The sequence below is a fragment of the Pteropus vampyrus genome, unplaced genomic scaffold, assembly GCF_000151845.1.
Source record: "Pteropus vampyrus isolate Shadow unplaced genomic scaffold, Pvam_2.0 Scaffold91, whole genome shotgun sequence".
In the NCBI taxonomy this organism is placed as follows: Eukaryota; Metazoa; Chordata; class Mammalia; order Chiroptera; family Pteropodidae; genus Pteropus; species Pteropus vampyrus.
Genome location: NW_011888872.1, coordinates 2,793,133 through 2,820,323, shown reverse-complemented (window position 1 = coordinate 2,820,323; position 27,191 = coordinate 2,793,133). Strand labels below are relative to the sequence as shown.

At 33.0% G+C, this 27,191-nt stretch overlaps 1 protein-coding gene and 1 pseudogene across 5 annotated transcripts in view; one reads left to right on the top strand and one right to left on the bottom strand.

The window, feature by feature from the left end:
• The window catches only part of VRK2 (vaccinia related kinase 2), a 110,525-nt gene that overhangs the window by 49,548 nt on the left and 33,786 nt on the right, over positions 1-27,191 (top strand). For all 5 annotated transcript variants that reach the window (XM_011363929.2, XM_011363925.2, XM_023532849.1 and 2 more), the window contains exons 8-11: positions 7,926-8,058; positions 16,982-17,102; positions 19,387-19,445; positions 23,137-23,303. In XM_011363929.2, coding sequence (XP_011362231.1) covers positions 7,926-8,058; positions 16,982-17,102; positions 19,387-19,445; positions 23,137-23,303 — 480 coding nt within the window. The remainder of the gene's footprint in view (positions 1-7,925; positions 8,059-16,981; positions 17,103-19,386; positions 19,446-23,136; positions 23,304-27,191) is intronic.
• On the bottom strand, positions 26,163-26,275 carry LOC111742357 (annotated as a pseudogene).

The following is a 27,191-nucleotide window of genomic DNA, read 5'->3' as shown; positions in this document are numbered from 1 at the left end:
TCTATTTCATGTAAGTTGCTAACACCTTAGCATGAATACCAGTGTATTTTGGCCATATGTGAACTTTGTGCACCAAAACAGGCAAAGAAAAGGTAAAAGAGGAAAAGTAAGAAGAGAGCAGGAAGAAATATCCTTTTATTTCCCATAGGGCCACTCCAGGCAGGACCCAATCAGTTAGTGTTTTTAACATGATTTGTTCTTAAAAAAGGATCTCTAAGCAATTCTTGAATATATGTGGTGGGATCTCCACTTCATAATACAGTCTACTCATTTATTCTGGAGCTAAATGTTCTTGTTCAGGATCAAAAAGAGGGGTACTTACCTTCTCCTAATCCCAGGCAAAAGGTTTGATAGAAGAAGATGGCAACTATTTGCAGATTCAGTATAGAATAGTTAAGGTTATGGGCTCTGGAATCTGACACCCTGGCTTTGAGTTCTGGCTCTATCTCTTGTTAGCTCTGTGTTCTTAGCCATATTATTTTACCTCTCTGTGATTCCATTTCCACATCTAAAAATAAAGATAATTGTACCTCCTTTAAATAGGTATTTTAAGAATCAAATGACTTAAAGATGTGAAAGGCTTATACAGCTATCTGGCTCATAGTAAACAGTAAGTAATAGTTAGAAAATGTTTCAATATTATTTTACTTATAACAAAAGAACACTTCATCTTATTTTGCTCCCCAAGAATTATTTAGATTCTTGTCTCTTGATACAACTATGAATCTGCCACTCAGTCCTTCATAAACCGAGAAAACTAGGAACAGGTTGGATTCGGGTGTTTGCCACCAAGCACCCCATTTGCATTTGGTAAAAAAACGAATAAATAATTTTCATGTATCCTCTTCCTCCTTCTAGTCACTTTTTCCTTATTCATTGAATCTTCACTTACCCAGCCAACTACACCATTTCCAGAGTTATCTTTGACACTTTCTCCCTACTTTCCTTCCCATCTCTCTCCCCGCCTCCTTCCCACCCTCTCCCTTTTCCCCTCTTCTCTCTTATCTAATAACTTGCTGCTTTTTTCTTTGTCTCCCTTCTTTTGTTCAACAGTGCCCTAGTCCAACTTCCTATTGCTTCTTGCCTGGATGATTATTATTCTATTCTCCTAAATGGACTCTCTGCTTCCATTTCTTCATTATGATGCTGCCAATGCTGGTAATACTTCTATTCCTTAAACAAAACAAAACAAAACAAAACTTCAGTGACTTCTGCTTGCATATGAAAATCATATCCTAACTTCTTAGTATGGTTTTCAAAGCTTCCTGTGAACTGATGCTAACCAGTTTTTTGGCTTGGTTGTGTACCAGTAACCTCTCCACTCCCAACACACGCTGACCCATGCCCTGGTTTTCCTTCTTGTGTTATTTCTTCTTTCTGTTTCCATTTGTGGAAGTATTAGATATTTTTCAAGGCCTAACTTTTTTCTCAGTACCCCAGTTAGAAATGACCTCTCCTTGCTTTAAAATATTACTAAATTTAAACCTGTTATACTTTTGTCACAGTACACGTTACCTCTAGACCTGTAGATATGCTTATGTCATCTCCCATTCCTATATGTGGCACATATGGAAAAAACTGAAAATTCTGGTCAGAATGATTGAAGTTCAAATCTCAACTTTGCCAGTTCGTTTTACACAGAACACCCAACCTTACTCAGCCTATTTTTCTCATTCTCAAGATATCTTAAAATTACTTCCTCTTAGAGTCATGAGAATTAAATGATTTGACCTCTGTAAAGCACCTGATGCTTTCACATAGTAAGCTGACCTTTAAATAATAAGGGCAGCTTACTATGTGAAGAGTACTGATGGGAGAGTACTAACACCACCTCCCACCCCTGCCCCGTGTAGTGGAAAAATCGGCTATGATTTTTGACTCCTCCAAAACAATAGGCTACTAATAACAATACATATTTGTATGCTATATGTATTATATACTGTATTCTTACAATAAAGCTAGAGAAAAGATGTTAACAAAATAATAAGGAAGAGACATTTACAGTATTTATTGATACTGTAAATACATTTACAGTATTTATTGAAAAAAAAAATCCCCGTATAAGTGGACCCATGCAGTTCAAAACTGTGTTGTTCGAGTCAATTATGTTAAAAAAAATGTGTTCGTTTTTCTTTTTTTTTTTTTTTAAATGTAAAGTTCTGAATAGTTTATCATACTTGATACTCAGGTGTCTATTGGAAAGAATTTTGCTTCATTTTGTCCAATTATTACCATCAAGTCAAATCAATAAAAGTTTATTTAAACCTACTATGCAGAAGGCCTTCCTATAGATACAAAAATGTTATACAGCATTATCCTAGCCCCTTGTGTCTGGGAGCTTATAACTTGTAAAACTTGTAAATGGGGGGCCAAGTCATAAATGAAAGAAAAGCAAATAACTTTGTACATTTTAAAATAGTAAACCCATGTAGACACAAATAAAAATTCAGTAAGTTGCCTTTGATTGAAGGGATCTGCATACCAGAATAGGATTCAGTTATGAGTAGTGAATCCAAGAAGCGCGGTATGAAGTAGAGTACAGAACTTGGGGTATCCCTAGAGGGGTGCCAAATTGAAGACAAAAACACTTTCCATGTAATTTACTGTAAAGAAGAGTTATCGCAAGTTTTCTTTAATTGGTAGTTTTACCCATCAATTTGGAAAAATAAAGCAATGTAAGACCCTACAAGCATTAGGAAGCAAAACAGATGAGAAGAAAAAGTTTAACTAAGTTCAGAACTTGAGAATGTGCCATATATGGGTACATATCTGTCTAGGTAAAATACAATGTTGATTTTTGAGACAGGCTTATTTAGAATAGGAAAGTTATACTTTTCATGGTCATCAGAGGCAAATTTGTTTTTTATCCACATTTGTTTAGCGCTTTTAATCAAAGCTATGATTTATAGACTACCTATGTCAAATCCATTTCTCAGAGAAGCAGATCCTGAGAAAGAATTAGGAGAGCAAGCACTTTATTTGGGGAAGGAAGTTTATTACCTATGAGAGATAAAAGGAGAAGAAACAGGATTGGACAAGGAAAACTTTCTGAATGGGGATGTTGATATGACACTTGTGAAAGAAAGGACAAGGAGGATTGGGCAGGGAGAGCTCAGACTATGATACAGTTCTGATAAAGTCTTGGCCAACCCATTAGGGAGCAACAGAGCAGAAAGGGCCCCCTAGAAGACTCTCTGGGTGGAAATGGCCACTCCCTATCCCCACAGTGATCACTCTTTGGCAGGAACTTCCCAGCAAGAGTGTGGTCTTGGCTCTTATGCTGTGGCAGTTCCTGACAATCTTGCTACTGCAGGTTTTCATCTTAGTGTACTCCTCATGGATGAAAGGTCAGTTCTTTCATGATGGAGTTATACCTCAGTGACTTCCACACTACCTTTTCAATAATACGATATTAAAATCAAAAGTCCATAACAGCATTAAGTCAGATTAGTTGTTTTTTGGAGTTGCTGAGAAATTCACTAAACAAAACACTTTGTAGAAGTTAGACTTAGTGTTGAGTGACTTGCAGTATTTGGGTACATCACATTATTTTTCATCTGTTAAATGTGAATAATGACACACATCATTGCTACCTTCCTCACAAAGTTATAAAAAAAAAAAAAGCATATATAAGAAAGGTGAAAAAAACGAGTACCTAGTGGAAATATGAGAGGCAGTGCAGTGTAATAGATCTGTGAAAAGAAGCAGACAGGGCTATCCTTTTACTCGTAGAGAAAGGAAACAATTACTAAATTCAGAAAAGTTGCATAAAAAGAAAATCGTTTAAAATGCATTAGGGAGCTAGATTTTAAATTTTCCTATGTCTAGTCTTATTATAATGCAAATAATCACCCTCTACCTGATCTTATTGATCTTGAGTTTCCTATTAGAGGCTGACCTAAAAATTATGTATTTATACTTAAAATAAAAAATATCGACTAGTTATTTTTGATTTCGCAGAAAAGGAGTAATATAAAAAAAATTCATTAAAACAAGTTGTACTTTAGATTGGCAAACTTTTTCTGTAAAGAACCAGACAGTAAATATTTTAGGCTTCTATGGGCTCTCTGGGCCATATATGGTTCTCTGTTGCATCGTCTTTTTCTTTTTTACAGTCCTATAAAAATGTAAAAATTATTCATAGCTCAAGGACTTGCAAAAACAGGACCTAGACTGCAAACCCTACTGTAGATTGAGTTGTACTTAAACTTATTTTTATTGCAACAAAATTTCAGAAATGGGCAGAACCCCAAATTCTATATTGTGTTTAAAGGAAGACAATGAACTTTGAAATCATATTGGCATGGGTTTGAATCCTTCTTCCATCCTTTACTAGCTCTGTGACTTGGGCAAGTTATTTAACTAGTGGGACGCTGAACTTTCTCATATCTAAAATGAGACTAATGCTGCCTGGTTGGGTGATTGACTGGATTTAATGAAATAATTTGTGAAAGGTACTTTGCTCAGTGATTATCACATAATTAGAACTTCAACAAATGTTACTTCCTTGTTTGACATTTCCCAGCCTTTTTTCCCCTTAGTTTGAATTATTGTAAAACAATTCTAGACTGTGTATTTCTACTAAGTTATCTTAGTAGAAACTCTCACTTTAATCTAATTTGAGACAAAATAATGTCAACGTTTTGATTACTTGGGACAAATGATTGGCTTTATTTCCTCATATTAAACTTCTATCCACCAAATACAATCGCTCCTAAATTTCTTTAGTTGTGCTTCACAATCTATAATTTAAAAATATGGATAGACTCTGGTAGTAAAATTTTCATGAGAATTTTAGATAATTTATCTAATTCTCATCGAATCTATAAGAATATATGTATTTTGAACCACATGCCATACTAATAGGTAAAAATCCAAACTAAAAAAAAAAAGGATTTATATAGTGAGGTGGAGATAGTCGTTTTACTTTTTTGTTTAATAGCCTTCCATGGTTATTTGAATCCTACCCACAGCTCTCTATTAGGACCACCAATTATGCATCCAATATCGGAGCACCTAATATGTAAAGCATACGTTAACATATATGAAGGGAGAAATAGAGAGCAGTACAATAATTGTCGGGGGCTTCAATACCCTACTTTCAACAATGGATAGATTATCTGGCCATAAAATCAATGGGGAAACATTGGACTTAAACTACATGTTAAACCAGGTGGACCTAATCGACATACAAACATTTCATTCAACAGCAATAGAATACACATTCTTCTCAAGTGCACATGGAACATTCTTTAGAATAGATCACGTTAGGCCACAGAATAAGTCTTAATAAATTTAAGAGGATTGAAATCATAGCAATCACTTTTTCTGATCACAATACTATGAAGAAAACTGCTCCTGAACAGCCAGTATGTCATAGAAGAAATCAAAAGGGAAATCAAAATAATACCTTCAGACGAATGAAAATAGAAACAATAGTCCATAATTTATGGGATTCAACAAAAGCAGTTCTAAGAGGGAAGTTTATAGTAAAAAAAGTACTACATTAAGAAAAACAAAAGAGCTCAATTAAAATAACTTTATACCTAAAGGACTTAGAAAAAGAAGGGCAAACTAAGCACAAAGTTAGCAGAGGTAAGAAAATAAATTTCAGAGTGAAAATAGAAACTAAGAAGACCATAGAAAAGATCTTTGAACCTGGAGTTTTTTGAATGCAAACAAAATAGACATGTTTAGCCAGACAAAGGAAAAGAGACCTAAATAAATGAAATCAGAGATGAAAGAAGAGACATTACAACTGATAACACAGAAATAAGAATCATAAGAAACTACAATCAACAATTATATATACCAACAAATTAGATAACCTGTAAGAAATGGATAAATTCCGAGAAGCATTCTACAACCTACCAAGATTGAATCATGAAGAAATAAAAAATCTGTACAGGAAATTAGTAAGGAGATTTAACCAGTAATCAAAAACTTCCCAACAAAGAAATATCCTACCTCAAGGACCTGGGAGTTATCTTTTTAAAGTGTTATCTTTGAGAAACATTATACTCCTCAACCACCAGTCTTGAAAGGAGGTTAGGCGCCTAAGCACCAGTTAGTAAACATAGATAACCTGGCCATATTTACCACCTCCCCTAATGTCCTCCAATACTTTCCACTAGGTCGCCCCTGGTGATTAAAAACTTCCCCACCTTTTGTTTCAGTGGAGTTGAGTTTAATCTCTGCCCTATTGCAGTAGTCTCTGTCACCTACTGCAATAGCCTTGAATGTTTCTGTTTACCTTGTGCAGTGCTATTTCCCTTTGACAGTGATTGAGAGTGAAGACTCTGGAGTCCTAGACTCTGGCTCCATTTGACTACACAAGTTACATAATCTCACTAAACTTCAGTTTGATTTTGAGGAAAATGGAGATAATGGTACCTACTTACAGGATTTCAGTGAGAATGGCATGAGTCAATGAATGTAAAGCTCTTAGCATGCTTAGATGTATATTATGTACTCCATAAATTTTAGGACTTTTGGTTAATGACCACATGCAAAGCTGCTTGATAGCTTTTTTTCTTGCTCTTTCTTTTTAGTAAAGTTCTCTTGTATTTAATACATGTTTCCAGTTGTTGAATTATCAGTATGTGCATTTCTGGAATGTCTACTTTGCAAAGTGAAGCCTGTCTATTTAGTTTTTGAAATAAAGGTAAACATGCATCATAAATAGTGAAAACAGGCAACCAATTATACATCTGATCCTGAAGTCTTGTTACTTAGGGCAGAGGGATCAGTTACTTTTGAGGCCGTTGGTCGAGAGACAAAACTGAGATATCATATTTTTAGACACTGTAGCAAACTATGTTCCCCAACAAACGAAGAAAACTCTATGCTGTTTATATTTTGAAGTTCAAAATGCCTCCTAGTTAGGCTATCCTGAAACCAAAAAATTAAACTAAAATTTAAATACTAAAGTTTCTTTTAATAGATATCACATTTTAAAATACAATTTTTTTACAGTACTTTATTGTCTTAAAGCTACATCATTAAACGTTGCTTCAGTCCTTAAATTTTAAAGAAATACACGTGAAAGAACACATTTTAAAAGTTGAAACTGCTTTCTTTTTGAGGGGAGCATGGTAACATCTAGTTGGGAACTACTATATTTTAACTACATATCAGAATAAATATCTAGTCATAACAGTTTCCTATTCAGTGTATGCTATATCTGTAAAAGTACTTCTTTCTCTAAAAGTAATCTGAGAAAAATTTACTTGAGTTACCTTCTGACTTTTAACAATTTATATTGTTTAGAGACCCTATGAGCAATTCTGACTGACTTACAAAAATAACAGTAATGATATGGATCTGTCTGAAATGCCAAAAGTATTGCATTGATATTCCATTCTTAAATACAGACAATATAATGGTATTTTGGTGGGCTTTCTTTTGTTTTTTGTTTGTCTGTTTATTTAGTCATTACTTCTTATAGTCTGTTCGCTATTTTTATACTTCCTGTTAATGGAGACTCCTGTAACAGTAGGTTTACATTTTTAGATTGTTTGCTGTCATCTCCCCCTCCCTGCTTGAAACAGTTTTATGTTACAGGGAGGGGGTTATAAGAAAAAGCAGAGCCTCATAAACTGTATAAATACAGATAAAAAACATGTTGTGGTTTATAATGTCTAGATGCCCACCTGGAGGGAAGAGAATTTGGGAGCAAAATAAAAAGACTGAAAATCTAAGTCAATTCAGAAACAAGATATACCTATGGTGAAGTAAAGATTTAAGTTGGAAAGTTAGTTGTTATGGCCCCCCGTTGTATATATTTTATCCTAAGGCACCATTTAGATTAATAAAATGTAGATCTAAAGGCTGTTCTTAACCTAACAGTTTCTTAAGACTTAATTATAAAGGTTATATTTTCTGAGGACGAAAGCATTATTCACTTGTCTGTTCATGTCTTCCAGGTTTATCTTGCAGATTATGGACTTTCCTACAGATATTGTCCCAATGGGAACCACAAACAGTATCAGGAAAATCCTAGAAAAGGCCATAATGGGACAATGGAGTTTACCAGCTTAGATGCCCACAAGGGAGTAGGTAGGTTTCTTTTTTTATTTTATTTCAGAAGAATGATTAAAGAGTAATAAGGCTTCACGAAATGACCTTTGAATACTCAGTTTGAAGAGTGAGAGCATTGGTGAGATTTTTATCAAAAGTAGTGAATTCCTATATGCTAGTGAATATTTGTCTTAGCAGGGGGAGGAGATGGACTATGACAAGTGAGAAAGAGCAGAAAGGTATCAAGTAAGCAAAGCTTGATGCCCATTTTGGGCAGGAAGTTACTAATTTGTATAGGTTAAAGTTGGAAGTCAGCAACTGAATTTTTATCCTGTAGTGAGTATTAGATTTGGTAAAAGTGCACATCTGAAGAGTTATTTCTGTTTTTCATTGCGCCCTTCTCAGAACTTTAGAAGATATTATATCTCAACAATAAGAAAATCTTTTCTGAAACTATAAAGTGTTAACTTGTGGAAATCTCTCCTAGTCGCCTTTCATATATCTTACTTATTTAAACTCACTTTGATGGTATTGGAAACACATTTGCAGGTAAATTACATACATAGTCCTTTTATTGGATATTGATTGCACTGCCTTGCATTCCAAGGCAGACTTAATTCAACAATTCCCTAATTAGTTAAAGTCATAACCTATGTCTTGTATTCATTTACCATTAATTAAACCTTAGCTGTTTATTACACTGCAGTCCAAATCCAATAGCCGACCCAGAAAGCCATGGAAAAGGAAGTAGGAGGTCAATATTGAAAATATATGGTGCAGAGTCCCACTGATGGTTGCTTTGTTCACAATCAATATGGTCAATGCAACTGTACTTTCTTAGTTGCTCTGTCAGCAAGACAAAAAGTCAATTCTAATGTTATGCTAGTAAAAAAATGGTGATTATTGAAAAACTTTGGCTTTCAAAATTATAGTCTTTGTAAACTTTGTTTATAAAAGTACTTTCAAATATGCTTTACCATACAAATAATTTTTTAACAGCTTTGAAAGAACCACATTTTCACTAAAAGGCAATTAGACATTTGCACTTGTTAATGGCTGTTGAACTGTTACCTTAAACTGAGACTTTCTAACGAGTTTTAGTTGGTGCAAACAAGTGTATATTATTGCCTTTTCTATTAAAAGGACCATTGACCATGTAATGTAGAGGGTCTTGATCATTTTCCGGAGCAATTAAAACCCACACTAGTTTAAGGTAGGCCAATGAAAAAGTAAAACAAGTGTTTCAGTTTGTATACCTTCTTCCTTTCAGGAAGAATCATAGGTTAAATTTTCTGAAATAGAAATTAGAGTTTTATACTTTCGATCAGAGTAAAAGAAATCACTACAATTTCTTTTCAAGGATAGTTTGTTTAGAAAAATCATGATCATTCAGTAAGTAATATTGTGTATTTTTTCAGCATTTACATTGTTAATCAGTGAGCATTTAAAGATATAAATGGACATGGCTTTAATTAAGAAAGGTAAGAATCAACTCCTCATTGATTGTGGGTTCTTTTTCAATTTAAAGTTCTTTTACTTTCAATGAATTTTGTTCTTCACTTTTGCCAGATTGATTAGTACGAAAGAATTTTCAGAAGCCTGAAAGTACTTTTTTGATAGTGGTATAACTGGAAATTCATCTTACAGATTCTTAAGCATCAGCCCCTGGTAATGTTAATAAGGACATTTATGATTGGACCACTTGTTTCAACTGATAGTTGTAATGCTGATCCAATCTGGTTTCGACTATTAAAACATCTGAGAAACAAGTGAGATTTTGGAATGGGAAGTAGCATTGTTACGTGGTGTTCTGGTCAGTTTGGACTATGGTAATTCTGAAAGTTCGCTGCAGTTATTCCATAGCTTAGAGCATTGTTTTTCTTGTGCTGTCTTCATAAAAGGTCTGAACAGATTTTTACTCTGTAAAATTTTATTTTTTTATTTAATTTAATTTTTTTCACTCTCAATAATTTTTCACTCTCCATTTAATTTTTTTCACTCTCAATCATAATACATGTTGATGAGTTGCGTAGATTTCACCATGTTGAGGGGAGAAGATTGAATTGAGAATGATGGTAGAAAGATATTACCTCCCTGGGAGGACTATTCAGGGAAGAGCCTGCATTAACACATTTTTGGTATTTGCTGGAAAGTTATATGCTGGAGTGAATATTTTTATCACAGGTTTCATAGGATTCCTATAAAAAGACGATCCCTTAATGTATTTAAAATAGAATTTACACTAAACTTCTAGGCATATTTATATCTATTGTGTATTGTGTATATAGATATACACAATACATATATATGTATATAGATACACGTATGTACACTTATACACCCACACATCTATATCTCTCTATATATGTACATTTGCTGAAATTTTAATATGCAGTTTTAGTTCGGTATATAAAATGAAAGGTTTGATATCCTCAAAATTTTTAATACTATTCTTTCCTCGTGTTTTGCAAAATAAAACATTTTTAATTTTCCAAAATAAAACATTTCACTTTAGGATTTTATTAGAAATGAAATAATCATTTAGCCATATCTAAAAAAAACAATAAACAGGACCATAAATCCTGAAGGTTCAATGCAGAAGGTCAGATTCTTAAATATTCATGTGTTTACTTTCAGTACAGTCACTATGTATTTTAATCTCAGAAAAATCTTCCCTGTACCAATCCATCTATGAGATCAAATAAATACTTAGATAAAGCAAAGGAAAACGTAAAGAGCAAAACAAGTTATCACTAGGAAATGGAACCTCTAGTTGTCAAAGCACTTATTTGTTAGGTATATCTGTGTGTGGTCAGGCCCAGGGAAGTATTCAGGCTTCAATCTAAAACTGATTTATGAATTAGCCATTTAACAGAGACTGTTAATCTGATCAGACTATCTGGTCTCTGCTACTTTTTGTGGCAATGGCTATTCAGAAATCATAGCTAAATTGTTTTTCTGTAGATTAGTTGGATTTGTACAGTGAAGGAGCTTATTATATAAGGCACCAATCAGCAGATTCGCCTAAGCATTTTCTAGTTCAACTTTATGTAAAAGCAGGGTAGCTTATATTATTACAAACCAAAAAATGTGAATAGGGATATATAGAGATGGATGGTTAGATTGTCAGATGGGTGAATGGATAGATAACTATTCCTGGAACTATCATACATCTATATATCTGAATGTTTTTTTTTAAAATTGCAGTTATTCTTCCAAACTCAGTTCTCTTGTATGACCTAAAGGTATTTCCTGATGGCCGAAGTGCTTCATTTAGTATAAAATTAGAGTCATATATGTTGGGCTTATCTTTTCTATTATTAACTTTTTATTCTTCATAAAAAAATAACATGTATAAACATAGACATATTTTGGGCTCATTGCCTGATAATTAAAGAGAATTATATCTGTGTCAAATATACTATTTTAAAATTTGTTACATTCTTAGTAATGTTAAAAAAGCAATATTTGGATCAATCTGTGGTGTGGATTTTTGTAGATTTTTCTACTCACTGAGGCATGCAGTCAATACCTAATTTCTCTAGAGATATATTGCATTTAACATATTGAGCTTTTTTAAATACTTCAGACCTGTGCAGTGAGTGTATAATACCTGTTTTAATTTGACATTATTGATGACCATATGATATCTAAATTGCATTTTGAATGTCCATTTGTTTATGTAATATATTCGGTATCAAGGAAAGAGTTATATTACATACTTTTTTATTTTTGCCAATTGCTATGGTTTATGAAATCCAAGTCTTGTGTTATTTCTTGCATGGTTTCATTTCACTCCAGTTTAGCACTCCAGCTTACAAAATATATGTGAAATAAACTGAGAATGTATTTTCATGTTACCAAACTTGGTGAAGTGACATGATTTACACAATATTTATCCTCTTAAACAATAATTCAAAAAAGGCACCCATTTTTCAATTATGATAAGATATTAAGGGGAACCATCAAGTTATTGATATGCTCTGTTTGATCTGTCAATAATCAGAAAAACATACTGTTGATTTCTGTTTTTAGGTAAATTTAACTGCTAAAAATAGTCTTTAGTTGATGTATAAATAAACAGTAATGAAGACACTGTTCTTTCTGGGTGGCACAACCCAATTTTGACATTTAGGCATGACTTTTAAAGTCATGACCTAGGTCTTGAACTATTTGGTTGGGTTAAGAATACACATTGGCCAAATGTAAGATACCTTTACCTTTGCCCTGTTGAATAACTTTCCTAAGCCTCACACAGTTGTGTTTCATTATAAACTAAAGTTAAAAGGTACTTAAAAGGTATAGAAAAAAATAAGAGAGACCTGGGTTTAATGTTTTATTTGCAATTTGCATTTTCCTAATATCCTTTTTGAAATTGCAAAGAAAATTTATCTGAATTTACAAAATACTGAATAACATAGGTTACTGGTTAGAAAAATAAGAATAACTTTAAATTTGTTTTGCCGATAGTCATCTTTCACTTCTCCAGGTGAACATCTTACTCAGATGCATTTTGCCTTCTTATTGTTATTTCTGAGCTTATGAACTAGTAGTTTTGAGCATTTAAACCTTGTCAGCTTGAGGCCAAAGTTTTCAAGTTAACTTTATTATTTCCTACCACATCTTGTTTATCTTCACACTTCATAATGTTACTCTATCAAAGAAATAAAACTAAACAGAAAACACATTAGGCAAATAATCACATCCATTTTGAGATTAACACTTGCACTTTTCTTTTTCTCCCAATTTCTCTTTCTTTCCATTTGGCGCATTAGGCCTAAATAATTTCACTTAAGTTTGTCTTTAGAATAAGGACCAGTTCTCTGAGTTGACTCCTCTGTTGTTCTCATACCAGCTTCCAAAGACCATTTAACACTTTAAAAATTAATGTTTTAACTAGACACCCTTCTTCATCAGAGCGAAGTGGTTTTAAAAAGTTTCATGAAAAGATAGTTGCATGAAAAATTTTGTTAGTGCTGCAGTTTAGACCTCAGAATACGATGCTTGTTTATTCCTTGCTAAAACAACTATCTTTGTTTTATATTAGTATATCATTTGGTGTTTTAAGTTAAAATGCCTTCTTCAAATACTTCTCTAAGAGTAGTATATGTGATGTTGTTAGAATGGTGTTAAAACTAATGATGGAGGCAAAGTAATTATTAGATTGAGTATGGGCTTTGATTCTGAAAGACAAATTTCAATGCAGAGCTCTGTCAGTTTTTGCTCTGTGATACTGAGCAGGTTATTTAACCTCTCTTAGCCTCTATTTTCTTATTTATCAACAAGGTTAATAATACTTGTTCTATATTGTTAGGATGATTAAATGAGGTAATATAAAATGCAGAGTGTCTGGCACAGGAGCAGCTTCATAAATTACATCACTTATTTTTCTTTTAATTATACATTCTTATGTCAGCTGTTTCTGGAATCTGCTTTCTAGTGAAATAGAGTTCGAGTCCCCACCTGTGCCTTTTTTTAATTGTTGTTACTCTTCGCAATACTTTATAATTTATTGCTCAATCTGAGCTATTGAGAACCATAGGCTTTCCAGGAAGAGTCTTTTACATTGCTCCAATATTAACAAACCGAATAAGAATTAGATGCTAAATTATATTTAGAAGTTAATAAGAGAGTATAGGAGAATAATATTAATAACCAAATCTTGCTACATTTCCAAGCAATAACACCAAAAGTAAAGTTTGATTTTTTAGGAAATCTATATGAAAATACACTGTTAATGATTATATTATCAAATATAATTTGAAGAACCCTATATATAATTAATTATACAGAAACAATAATCTATATTTCAACTTTTAAATGAAAAGATGTTTTATACTTAGATATTATAATTATTTCTATTTTTAATTTGTTGGGGTGGCATTGATTGATAAAATTATACAGGTTTTAAGTGTACAATTCAATACATCATCTGTATATTGCATTGTGTGTTCACCACTCAATATCAAATCTCCTTTCATCACCATGTATTTGACCCCCTTTACCATTCTCTACCTCCACTCTTCCCCACTTTTCCTCTGGTAACCACTAAACTGTCATCTCTGTCTATGAATTTTTGTTTGTCTTGTTCATTTGTTGTTTTCAGTTTTATATCACACGTAAGAGTGAGATAATTCTCAACTCTTTTTGTCCGACTTCTTTTAGCATAATCTCATGTTGTTGCAAATGGCAGTATTTAATCTTTTCTGTGGCTGAATAATATTTCATTGTATACATGTGCCACATCTTTATCCAATCATCTATCAAAGGACACTTCAGTTGTTTTCGTGTCTTGGCCACAGTGAATAATGCTGCAGTGAACATCAGAGTGCATATATTTTTACAGATAAGTGTTTTCAAATATTTGGGGTAGATACCCAGAAGAGGATTTGCTAGGTCATATGGTAATTCTATTCCTAAATTTTTGAGGAACCTCCATACTATTTTCCATAGTAGCTATACCAATTCATATTTCCACCAGCAGTGTATAAGGGTTACTTTTTCCCCACAACCTCTCAAGCATTTGTTAGTACTCTTCAGTTGTGAACAATTCTTGTTTTTCTTTGTATTTTCAGCATTTTATTTAATTCTTTTGAAATACAAAGGAGAAAATAGAATAATGTAGTAAATATTGACATATTCATTTCCTAGATTCAATAATTATTTTATTTTGATGTATTTTAAAGTCAAAGATGTTAATATTGAAGTTATTATTGTCATCTAGAATATTTATTTTTAATTAAATTAACATACATTAAAATGTTCTGTGTACAGTAGATAGAAGACAATTGTTGGTAGAATCTTAGAATTTACCTCCACTAAAACACATCAGATTTTACAATTTGTTTCTCTGGGAGGTAATAACAGGTAAGGTATGTACTTAGAAGTATTTTTAATACTTTTATCTCACTCTTTAATGGAGAGAAAGAGTAACTATAGGACTTTTAATATTACATGTATCCTATAGAACTTAATGGAAACAGTAGTAAAACATTTACCTAACCATGGTTATTAAAAGTATATGTGCAGTAAAGAAAATAAGTAAAAGTTTGAAAAATGTGATAATGTATTTTAATTAGGTAAGACCAAACTATAATAGTGAAGTAAAGTCAACTCTCAAAGGGCTATTTCAAATGAAGACCAGTTTACGAAAGATTGGCTTCAGAAATCTAAATGCCTTGTCATTACTTACAGCTTCATATCAATTAATCCCTCAGTTGGGGGATGGGAGGAAGTGACTGGGAAGGTTCATACCATTTTAATTCTGATTGCTTTTTTTCTCAAAGGGCCTCTTGTGTATAGCCTACTTCGTCCAAGCAGGTGCTAGAACATAATTTTTCAAAAATTAGAGGATGTGAATTTTTTTTAAGTGGTGGTAATCGGGAATTGCCATAATGGAAAAGGGACTTGTGAATGCATCTGTACAAATGGAACCATTCCATTATTAATGGGATATTTATTACTGAAGAAATCACTACAAAACAGTGTGGTAGAGATTATGTTTTTGTTTTAATAGGAGAGCCAAGACTTGCATTAGGACATTGTTGAAGCTTATGCAGAAAGTAAATGGCACCCATGGGACTGTAGAATTTTTCTGCTAGACTGAAGGGCCTTTAATAGTCCAATACTCTGATAGCAGTTAAGATAGAGTATGTGTAAAAGCTAATCCTGTCTTCTGCTTTTATAATAACTTATGTATGGTAACCAAAAGTAGTTATGATGTACTAGCAGCATTGTTCTTCATAGATAACTTTCTAAATTAAAAACTTTGAGCGACTTTTCGGAGTTTACTTAATGAAAGGTAATAAAATAGGATACCTGTTTATAGCAAGTTTAACAGCCACATATTGCACTTATGAGATTTTATATCCCTACACAGATGAGCATTCAAGTAATGGTGGAAATGTAAATACTAGCCTGTTGTTTTATAACAATTTGGAATGGTTATAAAAATGAGTTTATTTTGTGGGATTTTGTTAACGTTTTAATCATTATTTCAGTAATATTTGTTATATTTGCCTTTTTTGGTTTTCTTTTCCCTTTTTTTGAATTGTTCCTTTAAAAAAAAATGTATATATAAAACATTGTGAGGGAATTAATCTGTGGTATTTAGTAGTTCGATTTAAATGATATTCACAGTGGTCTAAAAATGTTCTTTTACTGTATTTTAAATGAAAAGCCATTTTATAGTAAATTCTGAAAGTCTCTGTTTGGCTTCAGAATCTACTTTCCCCTACCTCTGCACATACCCTCTTGTACCCCAATGCCTCATCTTTATATTTTCTATTCAGGATATTTGACCAGAACCTTAGTTTAGTGCTTCATATGCCCAAAGATAATATTTGTAAAATTTTAGAACCATGTACCCAAAACAGTAGGCATAATTTATCCCATACTTTCATTAACTGAAAAATCTTAAGACCTGTTTTTTAATACTGCACACTAGATGGCAGTTTTGTCATATTCTTCCAACTTCAAATGCTGCTAGTGTGAGTGGAACAGAAGAGGCCAGCAATGTTTAGTCTGCGCTCAAAGGGTCTCTGCATGACCAATGCAGACCCCGTGGACTTCCTGGAACATATGTTAGCAATTTAGCTGCAGACATTTATTTCTTTGTTTTACTGCTTGGCTCTTTGAGAAAGTGTTGGTGCCAGGTTATGGGTTGTCTGGATCATGTCAGAGGCCATGGAGATCAAGTTCATGTGACAGGCCAGACTAAGGAAGGATGAAGTTGGAGGAGGTGAGGAAACTGACCCTTAGTTTCAACAGCAACAAGTCACTGCCTGTCTGTGGACTGGGGCCAAACGCCTAGGCGTTTTAAGTTTTACTCCAGCTGAACAAACAAAATACGTTGCCCACTTGGCTTTTTCATATTTCATCAATAGTAGTTCATTCAGTAATTTTTTTATTTCTCAAAACTTACTTATCCCTCATCTTTCTCTCTTAATGCTTGCTCCTATAGCCCTGTCCAGACGAAGTGACCTTGAAATCCTCGGCTACTGCCTCCTGCGGTGGTTATGTGGGAAACTGCCCTGGGAAAAGAACCTGAAGGACCCCGTGGCTGTCCAGACTGCTAAAACAAAGTACAGATCTTAAAATATTCCATCATGTACAGTGACAGGTCTGAAGGGATGCATTAAAGGGTGTTAGTATCCCAGAGAAGATTGCCAGTCACCCAACACAATAACCAAAGCAAATTTCTTAAATTTGAAAAATATTTTTAAAAAGAACAAACAGTTTACAGACATAAAATCCATTATGATAACACCTATGAAATCACATGCATGTGGGTTGTAATGCAAAATGTGAAGTGAAATAGTTGTTCTTTTACATGGTGTTTTCCAAATCTAAGAGTTTAGGTGGTAGTATTTTCAAGGAAGAGTGTTTTCAAATTAGTATTGTGCAGATATATGGAGATAGTCTGAGCTTGATATGATTGATATTAACTGTGCAAAGCAACAATGCGAAATGGAACAAATGTGGCCTATATTTTTCAAGAGAGAGCAACATACCTCTTTCTTAATCCTGTGTCTTGGAGGGAGTATATTTTGTTTCCGGGAGAAGAAACAAACAAAATTTTTATATGAGGTGTTTATTTAAGAGAGAATGTTGCAGCCATATAAACATTTTTAAAAATATTTTACATTCGATTTTTATCACCTAGAATCTGTTAGCATGAAAGTTAGGTAAGAATGAGAACAAAGTGTGTTGCTATTTTACTATATTCTTACTGATCAGGCTTAAGAAAGTGAATTGCATGTAGCATAGAATAGTCAGTTTTTTATTTATATACCAAGATATGCTCAACTGTAGTTACCCATAGATACAATATCACAGTTGGGAAAGACAGCTAGCTATGTTTTAAGTAGAGTAAGATACAACAGAATTTTACAAAAGGGGTAGCTGATCCGTAGAAATCAGTCATCAAATTCAGTGTGGCATTGGATCTTAATGGAGAGAAAGGCTAGCCTGTAGATGGAGGATAATACAGATTACATTTGTAAATACTGAATATTATATGAAATATTTTTCCACTTGGAATCTTGATCATCCTTGTTCCTTACCCAAAACTAACACATTTATATGTCAATAGAACTATCTAATCAGTTATTTACTGCAGCAATTGAGATGTCCATATTAACCCTCATGTAACTGACATTTTTCAATATATGGTCAAGTCAGAGCACAGTAATGGGCATATATAAACAGTGTTGGTACCCAGTTTTCCATTTCAGTTTACTGAATTTGAATAATATACTTTAAAAGATTAACATTTTAATTCTAATGATTACATGTATGTTTTTCTCTTAATAAGACTTACTAATATGACTTGTCTTTTATCGATATGTACATATAGATGCATTGATTATAGATATCACAAATGAATGTGCCTACATATGTATATTCAAATATAATAGGAGATCATGTAAAATAATAGAATGCTAATAAACATAACTTCCACTTACATTTTGGAGACCCTTATGTATCGTTAATATCTTCATTTTGATTTGATTACTAATATAAACCTGTAGATCAATAAAGCTAACATAAAGTTTATAATTAAGGTAAACCATAGACATTTTCAAACTTATAGTATATAATACATAATCATAATTTATTCAACTTGCTGAGAAGGCATAACACTGAATTTCCCATGAGGGTGTGCTCGCATATTCAAACATGATACTGTGTCTCCCTTAGCCCTTTATTTTTCTGACATAAGGTGATTTTAGATCATTGCATTTATTATTGCAATTCTGCCTTTGTCAGAGTTATGAATCAAACATTCATATCAGTAATTTTAGTTGAATGATTATATATTTGTGGCTGAAGCAACTTAAGAGAGTTGTACTTGTTCAGCCTGAAACACTGTACATTGTTAGAATAATGTTTTTTTTGTTTTTTATATATTTCTTGTTAACCTGTTTGTTTAATCATAGGATAGCATAAAAAACTGCCCAATGGAGAACAGTATACATAGGTAATTAAATAATTTACTCCTCTTCAAAGTAAGCACTTGAGGAGAAATATCCTGAAAATCCAGATACAGTTTTTCTATGTATTTTGTTCTTGTTTTTAGGAAAAAATTATGACATACTGCTACATTTCTACAATGGCGAACTTTGAATTAAAGCATTTATAGTATAATTATTCATTGTTTAGTTTCTAGGTCATTGATATAAAATTGTTCAATGAAAATTAGGGGATCTTCCCCACCTCTACTTGCCCATTATAGGTGGGTGAAAAAACATTAAAATTCATGATATTGGTGACTCACCAACACAGTTTGAGTTTTGTTTTCTAATCAAAACAATGAATCACAGGATTGCAGATAAATTTATTGTGTCTCACTCTATTTTGTTTTAGTCTGTTGGATGAACTCCCTGAGTCAGTGCTTAAATGGGCTCCTTCTGGAAGCAGTTGCTGTAAGTCAAATGATAACTTCTACCTTCTCCAGCATGATTTACAGGTCACCACATTTGCCACTCTTGTAGCTTTTGCTTAATCAACCCACTCCTATTACAAAGGGGTGGGAGGAAACCCTTCATGGTTGCTAGAGAAGAGACTGTTTAGATTGTTTTTGACACAAGAATGCTGCAAGAAAATGTTTAGACTCTGCCGACTGATTTTTTTTTTTTTTTTTTAGAAAAAAAAAATTTTTTTTCCCCATATTTTGGGAATCATGCCTAGATTTAATAGTCAACTTTATATGATATTTCTGAAGTTGACTTTCTGTCTTCGTTCCTTTATATATTGTTGAAAGAAGATATAAAGTGGATCTAAGAAAAAAATACTTTGATCAGTAATTTAAAAAAAAAAATCATTAAACAAATGAATGTTTAGACTTTGGGTTACAGTCTGACTGAACAGACAGCAACAAAATTTTGGATTGGCAAAGGTGTTTGACATTGGGATTTAGAGGTATATTTTATTAAATGATTTTCTCATTCAAGTTAGTATAGACCGTTTTTGGAATTTATTTGACAGTATCATAAGTGAAAATAGACAATTCAGAATTATCCAAGTACTTGTCATTTGCAAATGCATGCATGGCACATTTTTCAGCACCAATTTAACAACTGGGTTACACTGTCTTATAAAAAAGAGCCCCCTTTTACTGTTAGGCTTGCTTTTTCTCAGAGATAGATAAGCAGAGTGAATCTTGTTCTTTATTTACATTGGGCAATCTTAGAGTTAGCTTTTAGATGACTTATGAAAGTGAATATGTACACTGACCCTCTAGCTACGGTCAAATCGTGTCATTTTCCATCTGAGAGTTTAAAAAAATTAAATCATCATAAACTTAAAACCTTTCTTTGACAAACCGAAATTTTCATAGGAAACTAAAGAGGAACAAACCAGATCTGCTTTTCTCCTTCCATTTCCCAAGCTCATAAGTCTGTTCCAGTGTAAATCTTCTGCTTCACACTTTCTATAGTCCCTTTTCTTCTGATGGAAGCAGGTGAACAGGAAAGTATTCTCATTTGGGGAGATGGGTTGAAAGATGAAAGTTTTTCGTTTTTGTAATTGCACTGAGTAACTTGGTCCAAATGCGCATGCACACACACACACACATATATATATATATATATATTTTTTTTTTTTTTTTTGGCTGTTATTCTTATTGGTATTTTTACCAAGTCATTCAGTTTGTGTTGTACTTAATAGGACATAAAAAAAGAGATAGGGAAATGTCAGAAATATTTTTAGTTGTATATCCTTTCCCTTTCCTGTCTCTCCTGCACAAAAGGTGACTGTTCAGTTTGGGTTTAGAAAACAAAGCCCAGATGCCCTGGATTATACAGGATAAATGCTGTGGGCCAGTGTATATTCTGTGACACTTCTATTGCTAGAGCTAAGTTAAAAGAAGATTTGATACAAGTTGATACAAGAAATGGGAAGAGATCCAGGTTCCTCTTTTTCTGTACAAACCATTTATTTTACTATACTATTATTTTATAAAATGCAGATTTCTATCTAAAGCACAAAATGTTGAAACATTAATATTAACTGAAAGTCTCTTAAGTTGGTTGTGCTTAGGAGAGGGGGTATTGCAAGCATGAAATTTAAACGGATTTACAAAAGGTTTATTACTAAGACATTTTATGAAATAAAATAGCCAAGTTTGCAGCATGCATGTCCAACTCAGTGTAATAATAGTAGTTTCAAAAGTTTCTATCTCTTGAAATGATAGTAATGGTACTTAATATTTCACTAGCTTAAAAAGCAGATGATTCAAGAATATCATAATTTCATACTACTCAAAGCATTTTGTTTTATAGCTCTGGAAATATGCTAATAAATTAAAAAGTGTAGTTAATATAATAAATCAGATCTTGAAAGACTAATTTTTAAGCCAGTACTACATCACAATAGTCTAAGCTTCAGGTTTATAATAATAAAATTCTAACAGAGGAGGCTCTTTTTCTCACTCTCCTACCTCACTGGTACCTCATGTTTTCAAACCCCAAACCCATGAAGATTTTGCAGCACAGCTGCTATCAGTTGGTGGAATGCCAGGAGTCTTCCATTGTCTTCTAACAGTGACTTGTGAAAAGTGTTCCCAACATATTCAGCTTTCTTCTCCATTTGGGGCATTTTGGTTAATAGAATTATAATATATACCAAATTAGGCTTACCAATGTTGAAAGACCCAAAGAACAACAAAATATTTGTATTAAAATGGCAGCGAATGTAATTTAATCTTTTTTCTCCTTGATCATCCTTTTGGGAATTGGATGCCCCCAAAGGGCTCCTGAAAACATGAGTTATAAATACGATGAACTCACAGCACTTGCTAGTTAATAGAAATCTGGTTTATCGAATGCTAGTTAACAGATTTTATCTATCTTATATGTTAGGGGAAAAGTAGGTTGCATAAATGCCACAGTATCCAAAACAAAACCAAACCCAGAGCCAAGAGTTCTTTGCCACATTCACCTTCTGTTCCTAGAAAAGATCTGTGAACAATATGGTGTAAAATGGTCACTCTCTGACTTTGATGGAGGAGGAAGAGATGATGACTATTCCTTTTGGAATTTTTCCCTGTGGTCATTGAAACCTAGTGTCTCTGCAGTTCCCCACTTGAATAAGGTAGGCCTGGAGAGGAAGCGAAGGATTAGGAAATCATTCCTGCCAACCAACCAAGCTTAGTGAAAAAGTAAGAAATACTTGTTTCTGGGTCAGTAATAAGTTTTTGAATGGGAAAGTTATAAAACTAGTTTGTGGAATATCTAAACATCACCACGAACTAAAGAAAACGTGCCAGTTTTTAAACGGTGTGTGGTATTATCACTTACTTGTATCTGGATCGTCTCATCTGAGACTAAAATGCAAACTACATTTATTTTAAGGCAGCTATGATTGTAACTTTTGATTACTAATTCTACTCGTATTTATAGGTTTGTAGTTTATAAGCTTTGGGGGTAGAGGGGAGTTACAGTTCTAGACAGGAGATTACATTAGAGAAAAAAAAATGGTGACAGCTTCTTGTCCTTCAGCACTAAATCAGGAAAGCTATGCTGTGAATGCACTGGACTAGCTAGGTATGGAGGACTAACGGAGGTTTGGCGAATTCTAAAGTCAGTCATGGCTAAGAACGTAGAATTCAAGGTCATTTCTAAATGAACTGTTATAATCTCAAAATCAAATCCTTAATTAAAATTTGCAATGATTTTTTCTTTGAAGTAAAAAGGTTTATAATAGTAATAATTGTTTTTAATTGAATTTTTAAAACTTCAGTGTAAAAAAAGTATGACACATGTCTGGTCCTTTATATTATTCAGATAGTTCTTAGAAGTTGTACCCCATAAATCAAAATCACTGTAAACTTAAAAATCTGCTTCCTTTGATGAGATTAGTGAATTGTAACTATTTCAACAAAGATATGTAAAAAAATTATCAATTTCTTCCATCTTGTCAAATCTTTAGGTCACTGGATATCATTTAAAAAGGGCTTTTCATTTAATTGTTCATTTTTAGTTTCTTCAGGGTCTGTGTGTGTGTGGTATGCGTGTGGTATACAAATGTAAGAGAGAAAGATATTTTGAGGATATTGGGGTCTTAACAATTCTTGCCAATTATGAATGACATGTTAAAAATTTTAATACTTCACAGGCGAAATAGCCCAGTATTTGACATGTGCTCATAATTTAGCATATGATGAAAAGCCAAACTATCAAATGCTCAAGAAAATTCTGAACCCAAGTGGAATACCTTTAGGACCATTGAAATTTTCCACTGAAGGAGAGGGTATAAATGTGCCTGCTCCAAACAATCAAAAGGTAAGTAACATAGTCCCTGGGATCTTAGGATTACCTTCTATGAATCTTCCTACCAAATGAAAGTTGTTTAGGTTTCAAATGAGTCTGACGACCCAGTTTTTTGTTTATTATATTTAATTCCTATTTCCCATAACTCAGCTCCAAGAAATTTTTTTGAAAGTTCTTTTGACATATTGTCTCTTAGAGAAAATTAGTAAGCTCTGTGGTCTGTTGTGTACTATTAAAGAAATAAAGCAATCACTGGTGTCCCAGAGATATGACTAGGTAGGGCTAATCTGACTTTATTCATGAGAAGCTCTATTTGCTGCTTTTCTTCATATTATCTTTAGTTATTGCCCTCTGTTTTTGCTTACCAGTTTGGCCATAATTCATTGGTGAGAATAATATTCTTAGATTTAACCAGATTATTTGTATGTGCAGCTACTTCAATTTATAGAAATAATTTCTTAAAGTTTATTTTAAAACGTTACACCTTCTCCTTTGCTGTCTTCCAACTGACTCCTTCACATTAACTTAAAAAAAAAAAAAAAAGAATTAAACTTGAAAAAAGAATTAGAACTTGAAACAATATGAAAGAATTAGGACTTAAAACATTTGTAAGAGGGTAGGGAGAACCTGAGACTACTGTCAGCATTACTAGACAGCCACCTAAATGTTCATTTCTTCCCTGACACTATCCACATGCAAAAAGAAGTGAGGAAGGTTTTTCTTCCTAAATGAGTGTACAATAAGGTTGGGTCAGGATGCCATTCATTTTTAATATTTCTTATGAACTTTGGATCATCACAAGTATTCATGAGCCAAAAATGCAGGATGCAAACTAATGTGACTGATAGGCTGCTAGATGAATGGTGAGTCAAGTATCAGTGCACAGATGGTTCTGATTTGCTGAATTTTGTAGCTGCTGCAACTGAAGACATAAAATATCCTTCTAGTCATAAATTAGCTCTTTGGAAGCAAAACCTTGGCACCAGAGCTTTACAACCTTCAATTAGTAGGGAAAGAAGTATTTGAATGACTGTGGTATTGACATCTGTAGGCCTGCATAGTAATCATTCCTAATAGAAGAGAATATCTGTTTGAGGAGGTTTTGCATGGCTAATTAACTACCAGTGAGAATATGTAATTTTTTCATGATCTCCTGATTGTCACCTTTCTCTCATGATACAATTACATTTTATTGTAGCAAATTCCTCACAAACCAATTGTCAGCACTATTTACGTATTGCAGAAGGCAGAACAAAAGTTCATGTTTAATAAAAAGCCACTGGATTTTGATCTTGGTAATTACTGAGACTTATTTTAACAGTTTTATTGACTTTTGTGTTTTTATCACTTTCTCAACAAAACAAAGAACCATTTCCTTGACATAGTATTTCACTTGCAATAATGGTCACCACTTAACCTACACTAATTTAAGTAGGGTTTTTCCTTTTTTGTAATTTTTCAGTTTCATAAACTTAATTGAAATTTAAAAGAAGCTATTTTAAAAACCGATAGCTGTATTCTCTGATATAAAATTCTAATTATTATCCACCAGAATTTTCAGTTTCATCAAAGTCAAAGGATGTTTGTTATGAAACTTTTTATATGTAGGGAATAGAACATAGAACGTTTTTTCCAATGAGCCTCCATCAAAAATATTCTTTTTTGAATAGAGCACTTAGATTATCAATAAAAAGAAAACACTAAGATTAATATGCATTCTTAAAACCTTAGTTAATTTCTGTTAACATAATCAGCCTCAGTGTATAGAAAGTATGATGATTTAAATATGTTTAACAGCATATTAATACTTATTGGATGTGACTTTATTTCTCTAATACTTTATGCAAATATATTTAATAATTATAGTGTGAAATATAGGTTCACTATATGTGGCTAAACTTTAGTATCTTAATTTTTATTTTCAAAGTTCATGGATTTTGTGATGCTGAAAAAATATTCAAAAGCAAAGTATAACAGCATAAACAGTCCTGTATTCTGTTCCTTTGCATGATACAGTATAAGATAGTTTCCACAATTGATTGCTTCCATAACAAAAATAATTTTAAGTCCAGAATGAATATTAATCACATGATCCCAAATTTCTCTCTTTTAGTGACAGAATCTCCTTCTAATCTCCCTAAAAACATTTACTCTATACATGGATCACTCTAGTTATTTAACAGGCTAGTGAATGAATTCTGGATTTGTACTTTTTGGACAAAGATACTTAAAAAGTAGCCAGTGGACCAGAAAGTGTATACAGTTAGGTAAATAAAATGTTTCTGATTCAGTATTCAAAGGAAAATTATGAATGTCTAATTTTTTAAAATGTTATTTCCCGCTATGTCAGTGGTTGTGCCTTTTAAATTTAGAATTCTTAAACATGTTTTGGTTAGGTATTAGAAAATAGCACATCATCCTAAGGATCTCAGCGAACTTAAATCATCTTTTTGCAAAAGAAGAAGGAGGTAATTTATCAATACTAGGTTTCGCTATGTATCATAAACTGAGCCTTCTTCCTAAAGTCCTCAAATCCTGTTACTAGAGTTAAATTGGAAATGAATTTTTGTCAAGATAGTAGAGACATTGATATTTTTTCCTGAAAAGCAAATCTTTCAGGGTATTTGCCCCAATCAAAATGATGGTATATATAGCTGAAATCACTCTCTAGCCATTCTGACGGCTCCTGAGGTAGCACTGTTAGATTAGAGGAATCTGTAATCAGGGCTACCACACTCTATTTATGCCAACCACTGAGATTTAATTTTTTTTTTTTTTTTTTTTTTTTTAATAAGCAAGGCAACCCTTGGTTGACCTCACAGATTGCAAGGACCTTATCAGCTCACAATCCCTTATTTTTTTATTTTTTTACACCTGTAGCACCTGGTCTTCCTAGGTGGTCTCCCATCCAAGTACTAACCAGGCCTGACCCTGCTTAGCTTCTGAGATCAGACAGGATCAGGCGTGTTCAGGGTTCCACAGAGATTTAATGTCCAAAATTCATGGAAGGAAACCATAGTTCACTAAGATTGCTTCTGAGGTGAACAAAAGCTCTAGAATTCCCAGATGAGAATGCCAAAGCCAGACTGGAAAACCAGCATTATTGAAGTCCTCAATTCAAGCCTTGAATAAGCAGTTTCTTCAGGAGCCAGTAGTGGATCCTTTTATCAGCTTATGAACATCTCCTTCTTATTTTGATACTCAAATCCATATTGTGATAGTATAAATACCTGAGCATAATGAGCCATATCCTTCTTAAATGCTTTACCTAGGCAGAGGAATAGCTGTAGGTCAGAGTTAAAATGTTCAAGCTATCCCACATTTCAGACAATAAACGTTTGTTCTTTTGCCCTAAATTGAAGGTTCCCACAGCAAATTTAGGGGTGAACATATTACTGTTGGTAGTAGTAATCTTTATGCTGAACTTAAGTTTACAACATTCTTTCTTGACCTTCAGTTTTCAAAATAATTGTTAAACTTGTCTTCATGTTTATTTTCTATATGTGAGAAAACTAGAATATAAATTCTCAGTTATAAGCATATTTTTGGCTTATTAAATTTTAAAGATCCAAAAGTATTCCTGATTTTGTAGAACAGTGTGAAATACCAGAGGAAAATTAAATAGAAAGTACCTTGTTTGAATAGCCACTTTCTTGAAAATGACACACATTTGGATAGTATCCTTCTATTTATTTGATTATGCAGGATGCCCAGAGATTTTTTTTTACTTACTTTTGTATCTTTGAGGAAAAGTTTCGTTGTGTTCACAGTTAAGAGTTAATGTCCCACTTCACTCTTAACCATTTTTAAAGTTTCCCTAGAAATAGAACTTTTCCATAAACTGGATACCTTTTCGTTTATTACAGCTGGAAGTGTCCATGGCAGTGTAATCTAACCATC